Genomic DNA, 17275 nt, shown 5'->3' with positions numbered 1-17275 from the left:
GAATTGTTAAAAGGACAAATTGGAGGCAAATTAGCTAATAAGTAGAAGTGCACAATTACACAGACAAAACCTTGCCATTGCTATCATGTACTGTGACATCAAAAGAGACTATTAATAAAGCTGCAGGCCTTCACTCAGGGTAAGGTGTGGGGGATGAGTAGGGGGGGTTAACATTTGGGAAGAAAAGCAAAAAATTAATAAATAAATACACAAAAACAGGACGAGTCTCAAGATGGGATTTTTCTATCAGAACAGCTGCTGCTCTTGAAGGATTCTTTTAGCTTCTCATCTTTTGATGTTTGCCGACACAGACTAGAAGCATTGTGAATACAGCCTGTTCTTCAAAGCAACCTGGATCAATTGAGGGTTAGATTATTATTTTTTTAGGGCTGCCTATATCAGACATTACAGCCTCTAAACCAGGGCACCTATACCTAGGCTGGGCAGGATTTGATTTGTATTGGTAAACATTGATCAGGTTGATTTCACATCACACTTTCAGATCAATTAATAAAAATATCCATGGTAAAAAAAACTAAAATTACAGCACAGGGACATGGAAATGATGCAGACTATGGAAATCCATGCCAGTCCTGTGATCAATGAGATTGTTGTTGTAAGCTATAGTTTGATGCCCCACCACCTTAAATTATGGGCCCCCATCAAAAGTACTTTTCACCAAATGAATCAATAAACAGGACAGTTTGTGTCAGATTTTCCCCTCACCCTGAACTCCTTTGTCAAAAATGCTGCTCATTATCTGGCAAGGTGAACCCTGGTGGCAGAATAACTTGACCAGTTTCCTTGCCTAACAGGAACCACAATGCAACAAGCCAGGACCCTGACTTGTATATCGTGAAGAGAATAAGATTGCACATGAGGGCTGAATGGATCTTTCTATGCTCAGAATTAGTATTTTGTCAGAGTAACAACAACATCTAAGAACTTTAACACCAGTACTTTAGAGTTCAATATAGTTCCTGTTATGTTTCTCTGTTGTGAGTTATTTTAATCCCATAGAAAGTCTCACAAAACAAAAAGTTAGTCAAACTAATTAGTACACATTTTCACCACTGAAAATGAATTTGTAAAAAAAACAACAGCACAGTATCAGTAATTTGCATGTAAAAGTTTTAAATGTAAAAACAAAACCCACAACAAAACAAAAAAGAAACATAACATAAAAGAGGAAATCTATATGAATGGATTGTAAATTGTATTGAAGGCTTAATGCAATATATTGACTCCCAGATTATCTCTACCAAATAGAAGTACCACTGTGTCCACCAAAAAAAACAGCTTTCAAAGATCCTCCTTATAGCACGTGCACCCAACTCTCATTCCCAGTGGTTTAACACTCTCCCAAAGGGATGGGTGGGGGGGCTTGCCATAGTTTGTGTGGCCCCTGGGCGCTGTACTCGAAGAGTGAACTTGTTCCCCAGTAACGTTCTCCTTTCATTCCCAGACCCCAGTTCCAACCTCGCACAAGCTGCTGCTGGGCGACTGGCATCACGCTGGGTTAATTAACCCCCTTCCCCCGCCCGCCCCTCCACTTTGTCAACGAGCGTGTCTCCATAAAAAGAGGCTGCCATGAATAGGCAATGTTTATGTTAATGAACAGGGCTTTACATCAGGTTGCAAAAAAGGGTTTTTTTTTGGGTTGGGGGGGACAAATAGGAGTGCTTTCATGAGGGCCTGGCACTCACTCAGAAGCAGGCTGATATTGGGGGATCAAAGAGGGATGCACAAACAACGGCTGTGTTTACCACTGTCACCACTGATGAAAGGTTTTTCCATCACAAAACAGTATTCAGAGATACATACATCTTACGGAACAAATTAGCCTTTATATATATGGATGGCAACCGTCATTTCTGCTCTGACCATTGTTGCATTTGTGGAAGATTTGTTCTGGCACAATAAAATCATTTATAGACATCATGTATAGACAAGCGCCTTGCCATTATGTGACAGCTGTATAAAACCTTGCGCCGTTCTGCTCAAGCCACCAAATGGACCAGTGAGTGCAGATGCAAAGACCTAGAAAGGCACTGACTGAGACAATTAAAACCAAAGTGTACCTTTATAACTCTCAGGACAAAATGCCTCATTGCAATTGTTAGGACGGCACACTAACTAAATTAGGGCTGAAGCCCCTGCCCTACTGCCCCAAATTGCCCCCACCCGCACGTGCCCTTTTTCTCAATGAGCCCCTGCACTTGTAATGCCTTCTACATGGTACCGCAGGTTTACATACTTAAAATCCCAGACCACAGCTTAGAAAGGAGTAAAACCACACCAGTGTGTTAGAGGCTAGTTACATAAGTAATCTTGCATTAGAAAGTTTGGATTAATTTGAATTCTGCTTAGAAACAGTGCAAAACATATCCATATATATTTGCTTATATATACAGTGAGGGAAAAAAGTATTTGATCCCCTGCTGATTTTGTACGTTTGCCCACTGACAAACAAATGATCAGTCTATAATTTTAATGGTAGGTGTATTTTAACAGTGAGAGACAGAATAACAACAAAAAAATCCAGAAAAACGCATTTCAAAAAAGTTATACATTGATTTGCATGTTAATGAGGGAAATAAGTATTTGATCCCCTATCAATCAGCAAGATTTCTGGCTTCCAGGTGTCTTTTATACAGGTAATGAGCTGAGATTAGGAGCACTCTCTTAAAGGGAGTGCTCCTAATCTCAGCTCGTTACCTGTATAAAAGACACCTGTCCACAGAAGCAATCAATCAATCAGATTCAAAACTCTCCACCATGGCCAAGACCAAAGAGCTGTCCAAGGATGTCAGGGACAAGATTGTAGACCTACACAAGGCTGGAATGGGCTACAAGACCATCGCCAAGCAGCTTGGTGAGAAGGTGACAACAGTTGGTGCGATTATTCGCAAATGGAAGAAACACAAAATAACTGTCAGTCTCCCTCGGTCTGGGGCTCCATGCAAGATCTCACCTCGTGGAGTTTCAATGATCATGAGAACGGCCCAGAACTACACGGGAGGATCTTGTTAATGATCTCAAGGCAGCTGGGACCATAGTCACCAAGAAAACAATTGGTAACACACTATGCCGTGAAGGACTGAAATCCTGCAGCGCCCGCAAGGCCCCCCTGCTCAAGAAAGCACATGTACAGGCCCGTCTGAAGTTTGCCAATGAACATCTGAATGATTCAGAGGAGAACTGGGTGAAAGTGTTGTGGTCAAAATCGAGCTCTTTGGCATCAACTCAACTCGCCGTGTTTGGAGGAGGAGGAATGACCCCAAGAACACGATCCCAACCGTCAAACATGGAGGTGGAAACATTATGCTTTGGGGGTGTTTTTCTGCTAAGGGGACAGGACAACTGCACCGCATAAAAGGGACGATGGACGGGGCCATGTACCGTCAAATCTTGGGTGAGAACCTCCTTCCCTCAGGCAGGGCATTGAAAATGGGTCATGGATGGGTATTCCAGCATGACAATGACCCAAAACACACAGCCAAGGCAACAAAGGAGTGGCTCAAGAAGAAGCACATTAAGGTCCTGGAGTGGCCTAGCCAGTCTCTAGACCTTAATCCCATAGAAAATCTGTGGAGGGAGCTGAAGGTTCGAGTTGCCAAACGTCAGCCTCGAAACCTTAATAAATTGGAGAGGATCTGCAAAGAGTAGTAGCACAAAATTCCTCCTGAGATGTGTGCAAACCTGGTGGCCAACTACAAGAAACGTCTGACCTCTGTGATTGCCAACAAGTTTTTTGCCACCAAGTATTAAGTCGAAGGGGTCAAATACTTATTTCCCTCATTAACCAATAATCAATTTATAACTTTTTTGAAATGCGTTTTTCTGGATTTTTTTGTTGTTATTCTGTCTCTCACTGTAGAAATGTAGAAATGAGTTGCAGTGAAAGCAAGGACTGAAACCAGTAAGGACTGATTTCCACAAAGTGAAAGGGTAAAAATCATACTAGCTATTTAGATGCAGATGATTTCTGGGGATCCTCTAAAATAAATAATTCTACTAGCAAAATGCCTGATTCCACTTTTCCATGTGGAGGCAAATGGGCAAATTGAACCCCAAGGACTACTTCATGAACAAGGAGCAGAGGTTGGTGGTAGAAATTAAAATGAAGTACATTCTAGCCTAAAAGTAGGAAGAGCTTATTTACACAATGAGTTGTGGTGTCTGGAAGAAGATTCCCAGCCATGTAAGCATGTAAGTGGAGCTTTTTCTTTCTGGGCTCCTTTGAAAAATGGTCAGGTGAAATTCTTGGGTCAAATAAGCAACACAGGTCTAACAGGCCTTCTTTAGTTTGTAACCACAGGCTTATTTGTTTGCTTTGTCATGAATTTCCACCCTTTCTTATTGTGTGCAATGTCCCATAGTCCCTTTTTGTGAGCTATTTAATTTTTCAGATAACCAGTGATTATTTTAAAATCTGCAGTCACTTACCAGCTTTATCGGCCACATCGTCTGCGCTGAGGTTCTGGTTGTTCTGTCTGAGGCGGAAGGTCAAGGCAGGCCCAACAACACTGTAATGACAGGCAGGTGCATTAACAGTGAGAGGCTGAAACAAGATATTCAAATCTCCACGCCATTCTCAACATGACTTTAGGATATACAGTACCAAAATGGCAATCACAGCATTTTACCCTCTGGTATACGCCTAGTTGGTCAGGGGTTCATCCTATAGCAAGATAATGACCCAAAACATGGGATGAACTGGGCAGAAGGGTGAAAGAACAAGCAACCTACAAGTGCAACACATTTGTGGGAACTTCTGCAAGAGTGTTGGGAAGAATGTTCTGAACAATATTTGATTTCCATTGTAGAAGGAATACATTGAGATGTTAAACTGCGTACATTTCAATAAAAACTGAAAAAATGGTGGTCTAAAACTTTTGACAGGTAGTGTAGGTGTTCTCTGAATGGGTTTAATTCCCAATGTGCACACAAATATATGCTGGTGAATGAATATGTCCTCAAACAAGATAAAATATTTATGAAATCAGTGTGCACAAGTCTAAGGTGCCCCAACACTGCAGGATCATATGATGCACTGCTTATTAACTAACATCTGGGGAGTTGCCATGCTGAAAACTAATGACTTGTTCATAAAACTGCAAGAATACGAGAAAACATCTCCTCAGCTAGAGTTACTAGTGTGGATACTGAGAAAGCAGTATAGGATAAGTGCACATATTTAATTATTATGAACTGAATTATTCACATTTTTAAGTATCCCTCTCTCTCTCTGAGATTATATATACACAGTATATATATATAAAACTTTCCATAAAAGACTTAATGATATGGATGGAATCCTTTTATAATCCCACAGCCCACATTTTAGCTTGTTTTTAAAGATGTGAATATTACTAATGTTGCTTAAAATACTACACTCTCTCTCATGCCTGAAGCCAACTGGTGATTCACAGATAATGGGGAGAAACATCCTGGAACCAGGAGACAGTTTATGGGTCTGGTATAGAAGGGCCATGCTCCATCTTTCCCTTAGCTGCGCTGCCGCCCAATTTGAAGTGCCATTGATCTGCTGGCACAAACCCAGCCCTGCTTCCTTTAGATCTAGGAACTTTGAGTAACTACCCAAATTGGCAGTGGAATGCAATTGATACCATACATAAATAAATAAATAGAGATAGGATAAAGGAAACAGATATGTTTGAAAGTTTGAAAGCAGAATTTATCTTGACTTATATCTCCATAAAGTACAAAATAAAGACAATAAGCCTGTATGAGCCAGAAATAATGGATTGTTATTTATAATCTGATCTGCAATTATTATATCATTGCCTGGGATGTATTTCTTAATTCGTGAATTGCATGCCTTTGTATCAGAGCTCTGACTTACAAACTGTACATCCTGCATCAAACTAGCTATTGGGAGGAGATATTTACCAGACAAAAAAAGGGTAAAAGGGTAAAAGGGCACCTCAAGCCAGCCCTCCTGCAGGTCTCTGAATGTGTGCCAGATCTAGGATGCGGTGGTCTCATCCAACATTCTCCCACCATTAATGGGCCACTTGGGATCTTTTCCTTGTGGGGTTAATAAACTTCACCATGAGGCTCCCCATCAGGAGAGAAGAAACAAGCTATAAAAGAGTAGTGGGCAGCCCTTATCCTGCTAGGCTGCAGTGCAGGGGTTTCAGGGAGGTGGTGTTTCTCCAGAGCTCGCAGCTAATTAATTGAGTCACCTATCTATCTATGCTAAACTGAGCCATGAATGCTTTGTTTGTTTAATGATGATTATAAAGGGACCTGAAACCTGTAGAACAGAGCGTTGTCCACCACTGCTGACAAGGGACCCCTGAACAGCCAGGTGATATTCAGCAGCTAGAAGGAGCCCAACTCTTCCATACCTGATGTTGATAAATGAGCTGGTGGTGAGATGGATCTTCTCTGCTAGGGTCTCCAGTAGCCTCACACCATCAAACAGACTGAGGGGCCTGGAGGAGACAAAGAAGGACTTAGAGCCACACTCACCACCACTAACAGCTGCAACAGAAGTCAACGGACAGCTTTCTTTCAACACTCAGAAACCACCCTCAGACATGAATCTGAAAGACCTACTGAAGAAACACTAACTCCTAAATAAATGTTCCTAATTGCATCTGTTTTCCCTTATCAAACACTACATGTTTTCATTGATTATATTAAAGCAATTATCTTTTGCAGGGCTGGTCAACCTTGGTCCTGGAGGTCCACAGTGCCAGCTGCATGGCTTTATTGTAACTGTTATCTCTTATATTAATTTATTCATGGCTACCCTGTATAAAAATATATTCAACCTAAAAAACCTACAGGATTGTGGCTCCCCAGGTATAGGGTTGGCCACCACTGCTCTATTAAAATAAATCAGAAGAAATTACTGCATAACAAATGTGTAACCCCTTGGATATTTATTTGGCTATTTATTTTGCTTCTGCTTTACTTCCTTACAGTATGTGTGAATGTGTGTGTCCTTTAGTAATACATTCTTAAGCATGTTAACTTTCTTTGCATCCTCATATATATACAGTATATATATATATATATATATACACTCACCTAAAGGATTATTAGGAACACCATACTAATACTGTGTTTGACCCCCTTTCGCCTTCAGAACTGCCTTAATTCTACGTGGCATTGATTCAACAAGGTGCTGAAAGCATTCTTTAGAAATGTTGGCCCATATTGATAGGATAGCATCTTGCAGTTGATGGAGATTTGTGGGATGCACATCCAGGGCACGAAGCTCCCGTTCCACCACATCCCAAAGATGCTCTATTGGGTTGAGACCTGGTGACTGTGGGGGCCAGTTTAGTACAGTGAACTCATTGTCATGTTCAAGAAACCAATTTGAAATGATTCGACCTTTGTGACATGGTGCATTATCCTGCTGGAAGTAGCCATCAGAGGATGGGTACATGGTGGTCATAAAGGGATGGACATGGTCAGAAACAATGCTCAGGTAGGCCGTGGCATTTAAACGATGCCCAGTTGGCACTAAGGGGCCTAAAGTGTGCCAAGAAAACATCCCCCACACCATTACACCACCACCACCAGCCTGCACAGTGGTAACAAGGCATGATGGATCCATGTTCTCATTCTGTTTACGCCAAATTCTGACTCTACCATCTGAATGTCTCAACAGAAATCGAGACTCATCAGACCAGGCAACATTTTTCCAGTCTTCAACTGTCCAATTTTGGTGAGCTTGTGCAAATTGTAGCCTCTTTTTCCTATTTGTAGTGGAGATGAGTGGTACCCGGTGGGGTCTTCTGCTGTTGTAGCCCATTCGCCTCAAGGTTGTACGTGTTGTGGCTTCACAAATGCTTTGCTGCATACCTCGGTTGTAACGAGTGGTTATTTCAGTCAAAGTTGCTCTTCTATCAGCTTGAATCAGTCGGCCCAATCTCCTCTGACCTCTAGCATCAACAAGGCATTTTCGCCCACAGGACTGCCGCATACTGGATGTTTTCCCTTTTCACACCATTCTTTGTAAACCCTAGAAATGGTTGTGCGTGAAAATCCCAGTAACTGAGCAGATTGTGAAATACTCAGACCGGCCCGTCTGGCACCAACAACCATGCCACGCTCAAAATTGCTTAAATCACCTTTCTTTCCCATTCAGACATTCAGTTTGGAGTTCAGGAGATTGTCTTGACCAGGACGACACCCCTAAATGCATTGAAGCAACTGCCATGTGATTGGTTGGTTAGATAATTGCATTAATGAGAAATTGAACAGGTGTTCCTAATAATCCTTTAGGTGAATGTATATATATATATATATATATATATATATATATATATATATATATATATCCGACAGAGCATAACTGAATTGCTCCAGAGCAACTGCATTTCAGCAAATCATTCTTCACTTCTGACAGACGACAATCTAAGAACTGCTCACCGTTCCAGTGTTGTCCACGGAGGGCACATTACTATGCATTTTTATTCATTCTTAAAACACATTCATGGTGGATTTGACGGTACATGGCCCCGTCCATCGTCCCTTTGATGCGGTGCAGTTGTCCTGTCCCCTTAGCAGAAAAACACCCCCAAAGCATAATGTTTCCACCTCCATGTTTGACGGTGGGGATGGTGTTCTTGGGGTCGTAGGCAGCATTCCTCCTCCTCCAAACACAGCGAGTTGAGTTGATGCCAAAGAGCTCGATTTTGGTCTCATCTGACCACAACACTTTCACCCAGTTCTCCTCTGAATCATTCAGATGTTCATTGGCAAACTTCAGACGGGCCTGTACATGTGATTTCTTGAGCAGGGGGACCTTGCGGGCGCTGCAGGATTTCAGTCCTTCACGGCATAGTGTGTTACCAATTGTTTTCTTGGTGACTATGGTCCCAGCTGCCTTGAGATCATTAACAAGATCCTCCCGTGTAGTTCTGGGCTGATTCCTCACTGTTCTAATGATCATTGAAACTCCACGAGGTGAGATCTGGCATGGAGCCCCAGACCGAGGGAGACTGACAGTTATTTTGTGTTTCTTCTATTTGCAAATGATCGCACCAACTGTTGTCACCTTCTCACCAAGCTGCTTGGCAATGGTCTTGTAGCCCATTCCAGCCTTGTGTAGGTCTACAATCTTGTCCCTGACATCCTTGGACAGCTCTTTGGTCTTGGCCATGGTGGAGAGTTTTGAATCTGATTGATTGATTGCTTCTGTGGACAGGTGTCTTTTATACAGGTAACGAGCTGAGATTAGGAGCAATCCCTTTAAGAGAGTGCTCCTAATCTCAGCTCGTTACCTGTATAAAAGACACCTGGGAGCCAGAAATCTTGCTGATTGATAGGGGATCAAATACTTATTTCCCTCATTAACATGCAAATCAATGTATAACTTTTTTGAAATGCGTTTTTCTGGATTTTTTTGTTGTTATTCTGTCTCTCACTGTTAAAATACACCTACCATTAAGATTATAGACTGATCATTTGTTTGTCAGTGGGCAAACGTACAAAATCAGCAGGGGATCAAATACTTTTTTCCCTCACTGTATATATATATATATATATATATATATATACACCGATCAGTCATAACATTATGACCACTGACAGGTGAAGTGAATAACACTGATAATCTCATTATCATGGCACCTGTCAGTGGGTGGGATATATTAGGCAGCAAGTGAACATTTTGTCCTCAAAATTGATGTGTTAAAATAGGTAAGCGTAAGGATCTGAGCGACTTAGGCAAGGGCCAAATTGTGATGGCTAGACGACTGGGTCAGAGCATCTCCAAAACTGCAGCTCTTGTGGGGTGTTCCCGGTCTGTAGTGGTCAGTAACTATCAAAAGTGGTCCAAGGAAGGAAAAACAGTGAACCAATGACAGGGTCATGGGCGGCCAAGGCTCACTGATGCACGTGGAGAGCGAAGGCTGGCCCGTGTGGTCCGATCCAACAGACGAGCTACTGTAGCTCAAATTGCTGAAAAAGTTCATGCTGGTTCTGATAGAAAGATGTAAGAACACACAGTGCATCATAGTTTGTTGCGTATGGGGCTGCGTAGCCACAGACTAGTTAGGGTGTCCATGCTGACCCCTGTCCACTGCCGAAAGCACCTACAATGGGCACGTGAGCATCAGAACTGGACCACGGAGCAATGGAAGAAGGTGGCCTGGTCTGATGAATCACGAGTTCAAGGTGTTGACTTGGCCTCCAAATTCCCCAGATCTCAATCCAATTGAGCATCTGTGAGATGTGCTGGACAAACAAGTCTGATCCATGGAGGCCCCACCTCGCAACTTACAGGACTTAAAGGATCTGCTGCTAACGTCTTGGTGCCAGATACCACAGCACACCTTCAGAGGTCTAGTGGAGTCCATGCCTCGATGGGTCAGGGCTGTTTTGGCGGCAAAAGGGGGACCTACTTAATATTAGGCAGGTGGTCATAATGTTACGGCTTATCGGTGTATTTCCTAGCATTAAGGTGGGATAAACTTTTTTTAACACACTTTTTTTTTTTCTCTAACCTCTACTGCAGACTATACTAGGGTTTCTGATTTTATGTTTTTTCCTAACCATCGAAGCCAAACATAATCAGTACAAGCAGAATATATACTTCATCCAAAAGAGTGCAACATTTTCAATGTAATTGTATTTGATTTGATAAAATTATTCATTTGAATAGTTATGTGCAATTATGAGTGCACAGCATTTAGAAAAGAATGAATTTTTAATCACATTGCATTAAAATGTTGATATGTCGTCTGAATGAAGTGTCTATGTTCCACTTGTAAATGACAATAAAAGGAAAGGCAACTACAAAGGAAATAAAGTTGCAAGCAAGCAGGAAAAAAGTTAATTACATGCATTTAATTATAACAATGTTTCCCAGTTTTAATTGAGACAAAATAAGGTCTAAAAATAATCTCGCCTATGGGATTTCTAAAGGATAGTAATGAAATATGTTTGGGGAAAACAGAGTAAACCACAACCTCTAAATCAGGGGCCAGCCTTCATCCTCCCCTTTTCTAAACATTTACTATATTTTTACAGTTTCAGATTTTTTTCTGATACAAATTGCACATGTAATTCGGGAGGAAAAAATAAAACAACAATTAAAGTTCATAAATGTTTCCTGACAGAAATGTATATTTAATAAAAACGTATGATTTGGGACATATTTTGTTTTCATTGGTGGTTAATTCTCTACTGCTGCCCTCCATCCCATGCAACCTCTGGAAATTGGCCGTCCATCACCAGACATTGGGAACCCCTGCTCTAAATATACTATTGTTGGGTGTCTACACCGTCAAAGTCCATTTTTCACACTGCAGAGGTAAAGTGTCAGAGGATGGACTGATGCTTCTCTCACTAATAACAGCAGTGTGGAGCAATGAACAGGGACTCTGGACTTGAAATCTTGGTTGAGACCGATAAACAAATGACAACAGCAACTTGCTTACTTCTGATTGGTGACGATGTAGCCATACTCTTCCTTGGTGTGAGAGGGTGTTGCAGCCACGTTCAGACTGGGGGCCTTGGAGCTCTTTTTTATCACCTCCACTCCCTCAATGGACACACTGGCCCCTTCTCCGACAGAGCTGGCACCCATGATCCCCGAGGGAGTGATGGGGACCCCGGTGGCTGCTGGCTGGGGCTCTAGCTGTGGGACGGGCAGCTTTTCGAAACGATCGCTTTCCCTCTCGCCCAGGTGTGTCATGTCCCCTTCGCTCAGCTCAGGCTGTTGGGGAATCAAACACACCAGTTATTTCACAGTGTTAATCTCGGCTCACCACTTTAAACTCTGTGTTGCTTGTAGGGTTGTCTTTTTCCCCCTCAAGCTGCTCACAAGTTATTTCAGAAATCTGTGACATTTAAAGCTGTCTTTTGCCCGAACAGTATTAAAATAAGTATTGGGAGTTTCAGTGTTATGACTATTACTCTGTATTATGTATCGCTATCACTCCACAATAATTTTCTCTGTAACAGTAGAAATATATCACAATGTTTGAGCTGCATATCGAGTCTATTTACTCTAGAAGGTCAGGTCCACAACCTTACACTAAACCTTACATATATTTCTCAAGGGAGCATATGCTTGATTCCACACAATGAAGGCAAATGTAGAGGATGTTTATTTTAAATGTAATTTTTTTGGTAATTGATGGCTTGAGAATTCACCTTTGTTTTCACCATATTAGTACTAGTTATATGTTCTCTGGAAGATGACCTATGTGAGTCTCACTCTCAAGAATTCACCACATTTGGACTCTTCCAGGAAACTTCCAGGTCTCATATCATACTCCATATATCTTAGTGATCAAGCATGTCTATTCTCTTCAAGCAACCCTCCTGCCTGTTAAAGCATCCTCCCCAAGAGCATTTCCCACTGAGGCATTTTCAAATAATTTGGGATAACAGTGTAAGGAAGAAACACACACTGAAAATAGAGAAATATACTCAGTCTTCAACTCTGGGAGTAGGGTGTCATCTGCACTCACTGTGACTTAACTAAGTTAGATTATACAGAAATCCTGTTTTCCTGTGCCAGTACATACTTCCATCTTGTGGATCACATGAATAACTGCAGCCTTATAAACTACACTGTACTCCCTATGTGCAATAAAAGGATTTTGGTGAAGATGTTCCTTGTCAACAGGTTTAATAGGTGCCCCTTCATTCATTAATTTATACAGACTTGGAAACTTGTAATACCAATCAGTTAAGTCGGTTTCTTGATACACTGAAGATTATTTTGGAATAAGCACCTGAAGAACCAAGGAATTGTGCTAGACAACTAGGTGGTATTTTTTCATTTATTTTCCAGTTGTCAGTAATTCAGCAGAAAGTTCCTAAATTATGGAAGGAGTCTGTTGTGGTTCCCATGGCTAAAGTTAAGGTGCCAAGAGTATTTAATGATTATTGGCATGTGCCCCTTACTTCCTTGGTCATGAACACATTTGAACATATTGTCAAAAGTGAGATTTTAATCATGATTCAGGACAAGTTAGACCCATTACAGTTTGCTTATAGGGCTAGGAGGGGGGTGGAAGATGCTACCAGCACTTTATTAAATCTAGTGCTGAAGCATTTAGACGGGAATAAGAATCATGCTGTGACAGCCCGCTGTCTGTCACGGCACGGCTGCTGCTGACGTCCGCTGATGAGGTGCTCATGTGCCGCAGCTGTGTTGTCCGCTCCCTCGCTAACAGGCTGCGGACTCACGGCTGCGGGCAATGAGCACGGAGGCGATTGTGACGTCAGTGGCAGCTGTGCCCTGTCTATTTAATCCCTCTCCCTCCCCGACGGGGCAGCTAACCGCTGAGAATAAAGAGCGAGAACTACAACCCTAACTGCCCGGAGCCCCTATTTTGTGTGGACGTTTTGTTTAGCTTTGTTTATTTTACCCCTTGTGTTTGTCGTCTGTGAACCCAATAAACCCCGGACACCAACGGAACCCGAGACTCTCTCCCTCTTTGTGCCCGGCTTCTACATTTGGTGGCCAATGTGGGGAAGCTCTGCAGCACACTGTCACTGAGGACAAACCTGGTGCATGGAGGGACAACTATGGAGGCAGCTTCCGTGGAACAATTGCTGGCCACAGTGGTGCAGCTGCAGGCTCATCAACAACACACCCTGGATGCGCTGGTCCAGCAACTTCAGGTGCGAGCTCCTGCACCTGCCCCTGCTGCGGCCGCAGCGAACCTGGCTTGGGCTGGACTGAGGATCCCGAAGATGGGGCCGGAGGACGATCCGGAGGCTTTTCTTAACATCTTCGAGCGCACTGCCCTGTGTTGCGGCTGGCCTGAGTCAGAGTGGGCGGTACGCCTGGCTCCCCTGTTGACCGGGGAGGCACAGTCCGCCGCCAGAGCGCTCAGTCCAGAGGATGCCCTGGTCTACAAGAAACTGAAGGACAGTGTCCTGGACCGGGTCGGCCTGACAACAGACGGCCAGCAGCGGAAGCTCAGGAGCCTCCGATTCGAACCCGGCTCCCGGCCCCGGGCCTTCACGCAACAGCTGCGGGACGCCTGCCACTGCTGGCTCAAGCTGGACGAGCAATCCGCCACGGAAGCTGATGACCTGGTGGCCCTGGAGCAGTTCATCTGCCGTCTCCCACGTCCCTCCGCAGGGTGGGTGCAAGCCCACCAACCCGAAGACCTGGAGGAGGCCACCAGGCTGGCGGAGAACCACCTCGCTGCCTGGGACGATGCCACCTCCTGACGCCCGACGGCGGGCACCCTTCCTCCCATTCCCAAGACCCTCTCTGACCCGACTCCCCCGGAAACCCCAGCTCCTAAACCTGTCTCTCCCCGACCCGCTTTCCCTTCTTCCCTTGCCTGTCCCAAAAATAAACTTTATAAACATAAATAAATCTCCTTAGCCCCCTCCTTTTCTCTCTCCCCAGGTGGTGTGCGGTCCCCTGGAACAGCCACGGTGACGGGCCGGCGTCATAGGCAGCCTGGACATAGCTCGGCCGAGCACCCCTGATGAAAACTGATTGCTCCACGCTTTGTGCTGCTCGCCCCTCCGCTCACCCCAGTTCAGCAAAAGACTTCACGGTACCGGTAAGAATTGGGGAATGTGAAGTCAAGGCCCTCCTGGACTCTGGCTGTAGCAAGACGCTGGTCCAGGATGGCCTGGCTCCCCAGGGATCCGGCAGATGAGGCACTAAAGTAGCTATACGGTGTATTAACGACGGGGACATACACTGGTACCCCACGGCCCAGGTGACTATAATGATTGGTGGGGAAACTTATAAGATGAACGTGGGGCTCGCCCCTTGTTTGCCATTCCCGGTGGTCCTAGGGCGGGATTGGTCTGAATTTCTATCTAATATTAAGGATCCTAGGCTCTCATTATCTGATTTGGCTGGGGCACGCGTGGGACGTGGCTTTGGGGGCTGATCGCCCTTAGTGGCTGCCGGCGATGAGCGGGGAGGGAACAGCCTTCCCTCCGACCCCAGTCGCACAGCAGCTGACAGTACTCTGTCGGAGCCGGGGGAGGGAACGAGTTCTGGGACTTGCCAGCTCTCCCCTTCCTCCACCAGGAGGGCCGACACCTCTGGCGCAGCCCCGGATCGCGTCTTCTCCCGGGTTTCCGATTTCGCTCTGGACCAGTCCCGGGATGATACCCTGGGTCGGTTATATGACCAGGTCGCAGTTGTGGACGGTCGCATAGTGAACGCACAGAGGGCGCGCTCGTATCCCCAGTTCCACATTGACAAAGATTTATTATATAGAGTAACCAAAAACCGAGGGGGGGACCCGGTCACAAAACAATTGCTGGTACCGCGTTTGCACAGGTGCTTTGTGTTTCTCTCTCTGCACACAAAGTACCTATGGCAGGTCACCTGGGTCGTGACAAGACCTTAAACCAGATAATGGACCGATTATTCTGGCCAGGAATCAAAAAGGAGGTAGAGAGGTGATGTGCTGCCTGTCCAGAGTGCCAGAAGACCAATGCCAGTGCGGTACCGCGGGCTCCGCTGGTACCGCTGCCTCTCATGGAGATACAATTTGAGCGCATTGGGATGGATTTGATCGGTCCGTTAGAGAAAAGCTCTGTGGGGTATCGATTTGTGCTGGTCATAGTGGATTATGCCACTCGGTACCCAGAGGCGATTCCTCTACGGACAATGTCAGCGACTAGGATCGCCGAGGAGCTGTTTAAGGTCTTCACTCGGGTGGGGATCCCAAAGGAAATCCTGACAGATCAGGGCACTCCCTTCATGTCACACGTGATGCGAGACCTCTGTAGGCTGCTGGGGATAAAGTCCATCAGGACCTCAATCTACCATCCCCAGACAGACGGCCTAGTGGAACGCTTTAATAAAACCCTAAAAAACATGATCTGTAAGTTTGTGAGCACAGACGCTCGGGACTGGGACAAGTTATTGCCGCCCCTGCTGTTCGCTGTACATGAGGTGCCCCAGGCATCCACCGGCTCCTCTCCCTTCGAGCTGCTATATGGGAGGCGGCCAAGGGGCATCCTCGACTTAATAAAAGAGGACTGGGAGGCGACCACCCCCTCCCGGACCTCTATGGTACAGCACGTCCTGGACCTGAGAGATCGGCTATCGGCACTGGGGAAACTTGCACAGTCGAATGTCTTACAGGCCCAGGAGCGACAACAGCGCTTGTACAACAGGGGAGCCCGGTTACGATCGTTCACCCCGGGGGACAAGGTACTGGTGTTACTCCCAATTTCAACGTCTAAACTGCTGGCTAAGTGACAGGGACCCTTTGTGGTCACCCGCCGCTTAGGGGATGTCGATTATGAGGTGTGTTGCCCTGACCGTCGGAGAGAAAAGCAGATCTACCATCTCAACATGCTGAAGAAGTGGCGAGAGGATGAAGCATTGTGTGCTCCTAGCTCCTCCCAAAATAAAGAGTCTGAAGCCGCTGTTTCTGAGGTTCGCATTGAACCCAATTTAACAAACACCCAGAAACAGCAGGTTTGCTCTTTATTGCGCCGCTTCCAGCATGTCTTTTCTCACCGACCCGGGCTCACACCTCTCATTGAACACCACATCCACACAGCACCGGACACCTGCGTGCATGTCAAACCCTAATCGCACCCTCTATTACAAAAAGCAGGCTGTCAACGAAGAAGTGCAGAAGATGTTGGAGCTGGGAGTAATTGAAAAGTCACAATTGGAGTGGTGTAGCCCTATAGTCTTGGTGCCAAAGCCTGACGGCAGCACTAGATTCTGCGTTGATTATAGGGAGCTCAACGCAGTGTCTAGGTTTGATGCCTATCCGATGCCCCGTGTGGACGAGTTGGTGGATCGGCTGGGCGCTGCTCACTTTTTCACGACACTGGACTTATCCAAGGGATACTGGCAGATCCCCCTCAGTCCAGCGTCCCGAGAGAAAACCGCTTTCTCCACTCCTCAGGGTTTGTACCAATTCCGCGCTATGCCTTTCGGGCTGCACGGAGCCCCTGCCACTTTCCAATGGCTGATGGACTGTGTGCTCCGACCCCACCAACAATATGCCTCTATGTACCTGGACGATGTGGTGATTTTCAGTAAGGACTGGAATAGCCACCTCGTCCATGTAGCAGCTGTGCTCCAGTCCCTTCAGCAGGCGGGGCTCATGGCAAACCCGGGCAAGTGCGCAGTTGGGAGGAGGGAGACCAAGTATCTGGGGTACCTCTTAGGAGGGGGGCAGGTATGGCCAGTCGTTGACAAGGTGACCGCTATCGCCTCCTGTCCACCTCCTAAGTCCAAAAAGGAAGTTCGGCAGTTTTTAGGGTTTGCCGGGTATTATCGCCAGTTTCTGCCGGACTTTGCCACCCTGGCTTA

At 45.2% G+C, this 17275-nt stretch overlaps 1 protein-coding gene across 2 annotated transcripts in view; it reads right to left on the bottom strand.

Annotated features, from left to right (window-relative positions):
- The window catches only part of LOC136711559 (receptor-type tyrosine-protein phosphatase-like N), a 141201-nt gene that overhangs the window by 59441 nt on the left and 64485 nt on the right, over window positions 1–17275 (bottom strand). For both annotated transcript variants that reach the window (XM_066687892.1, XM_066687891.1), the window contains 3 exons: window positions 11433–11710; window positions 6378–6464; window positions 4450–4529 (listed from right to left, as the gene is read on the bottom strand). In XM_066687892.1, coding sequence (XP_066543989.1) covers window positions 4450–4529; window positions 6378–6464; window positions 11433–11710 — 445 coding nt within the window. The remainder of the gene's footprint in view (window positions 1–4449; window positions 4530–6377; window positions 6465–11432; window positions 11711–17275) is intronic.

This window comes from Amia ocellicauda, chromosome 16, assembly GCF_036373705.1.
Source record: "Amia ocellicauda isolate fAmiCal2 chromosome 16, fAmiCal2.hap1, whole genome shotgun sequence".
Lineage (NCBI taxonomy): Eukaryota > Metazoa > Chordata > Actinopteri > Amiiformes > Amiidae > Amia > Amia ocellicauda.
The sequence above is the reverse complement of the archived record's forward strand: the minus strand, read 5'-3'. Positions and strand labels throughout refer to the sequence as shown.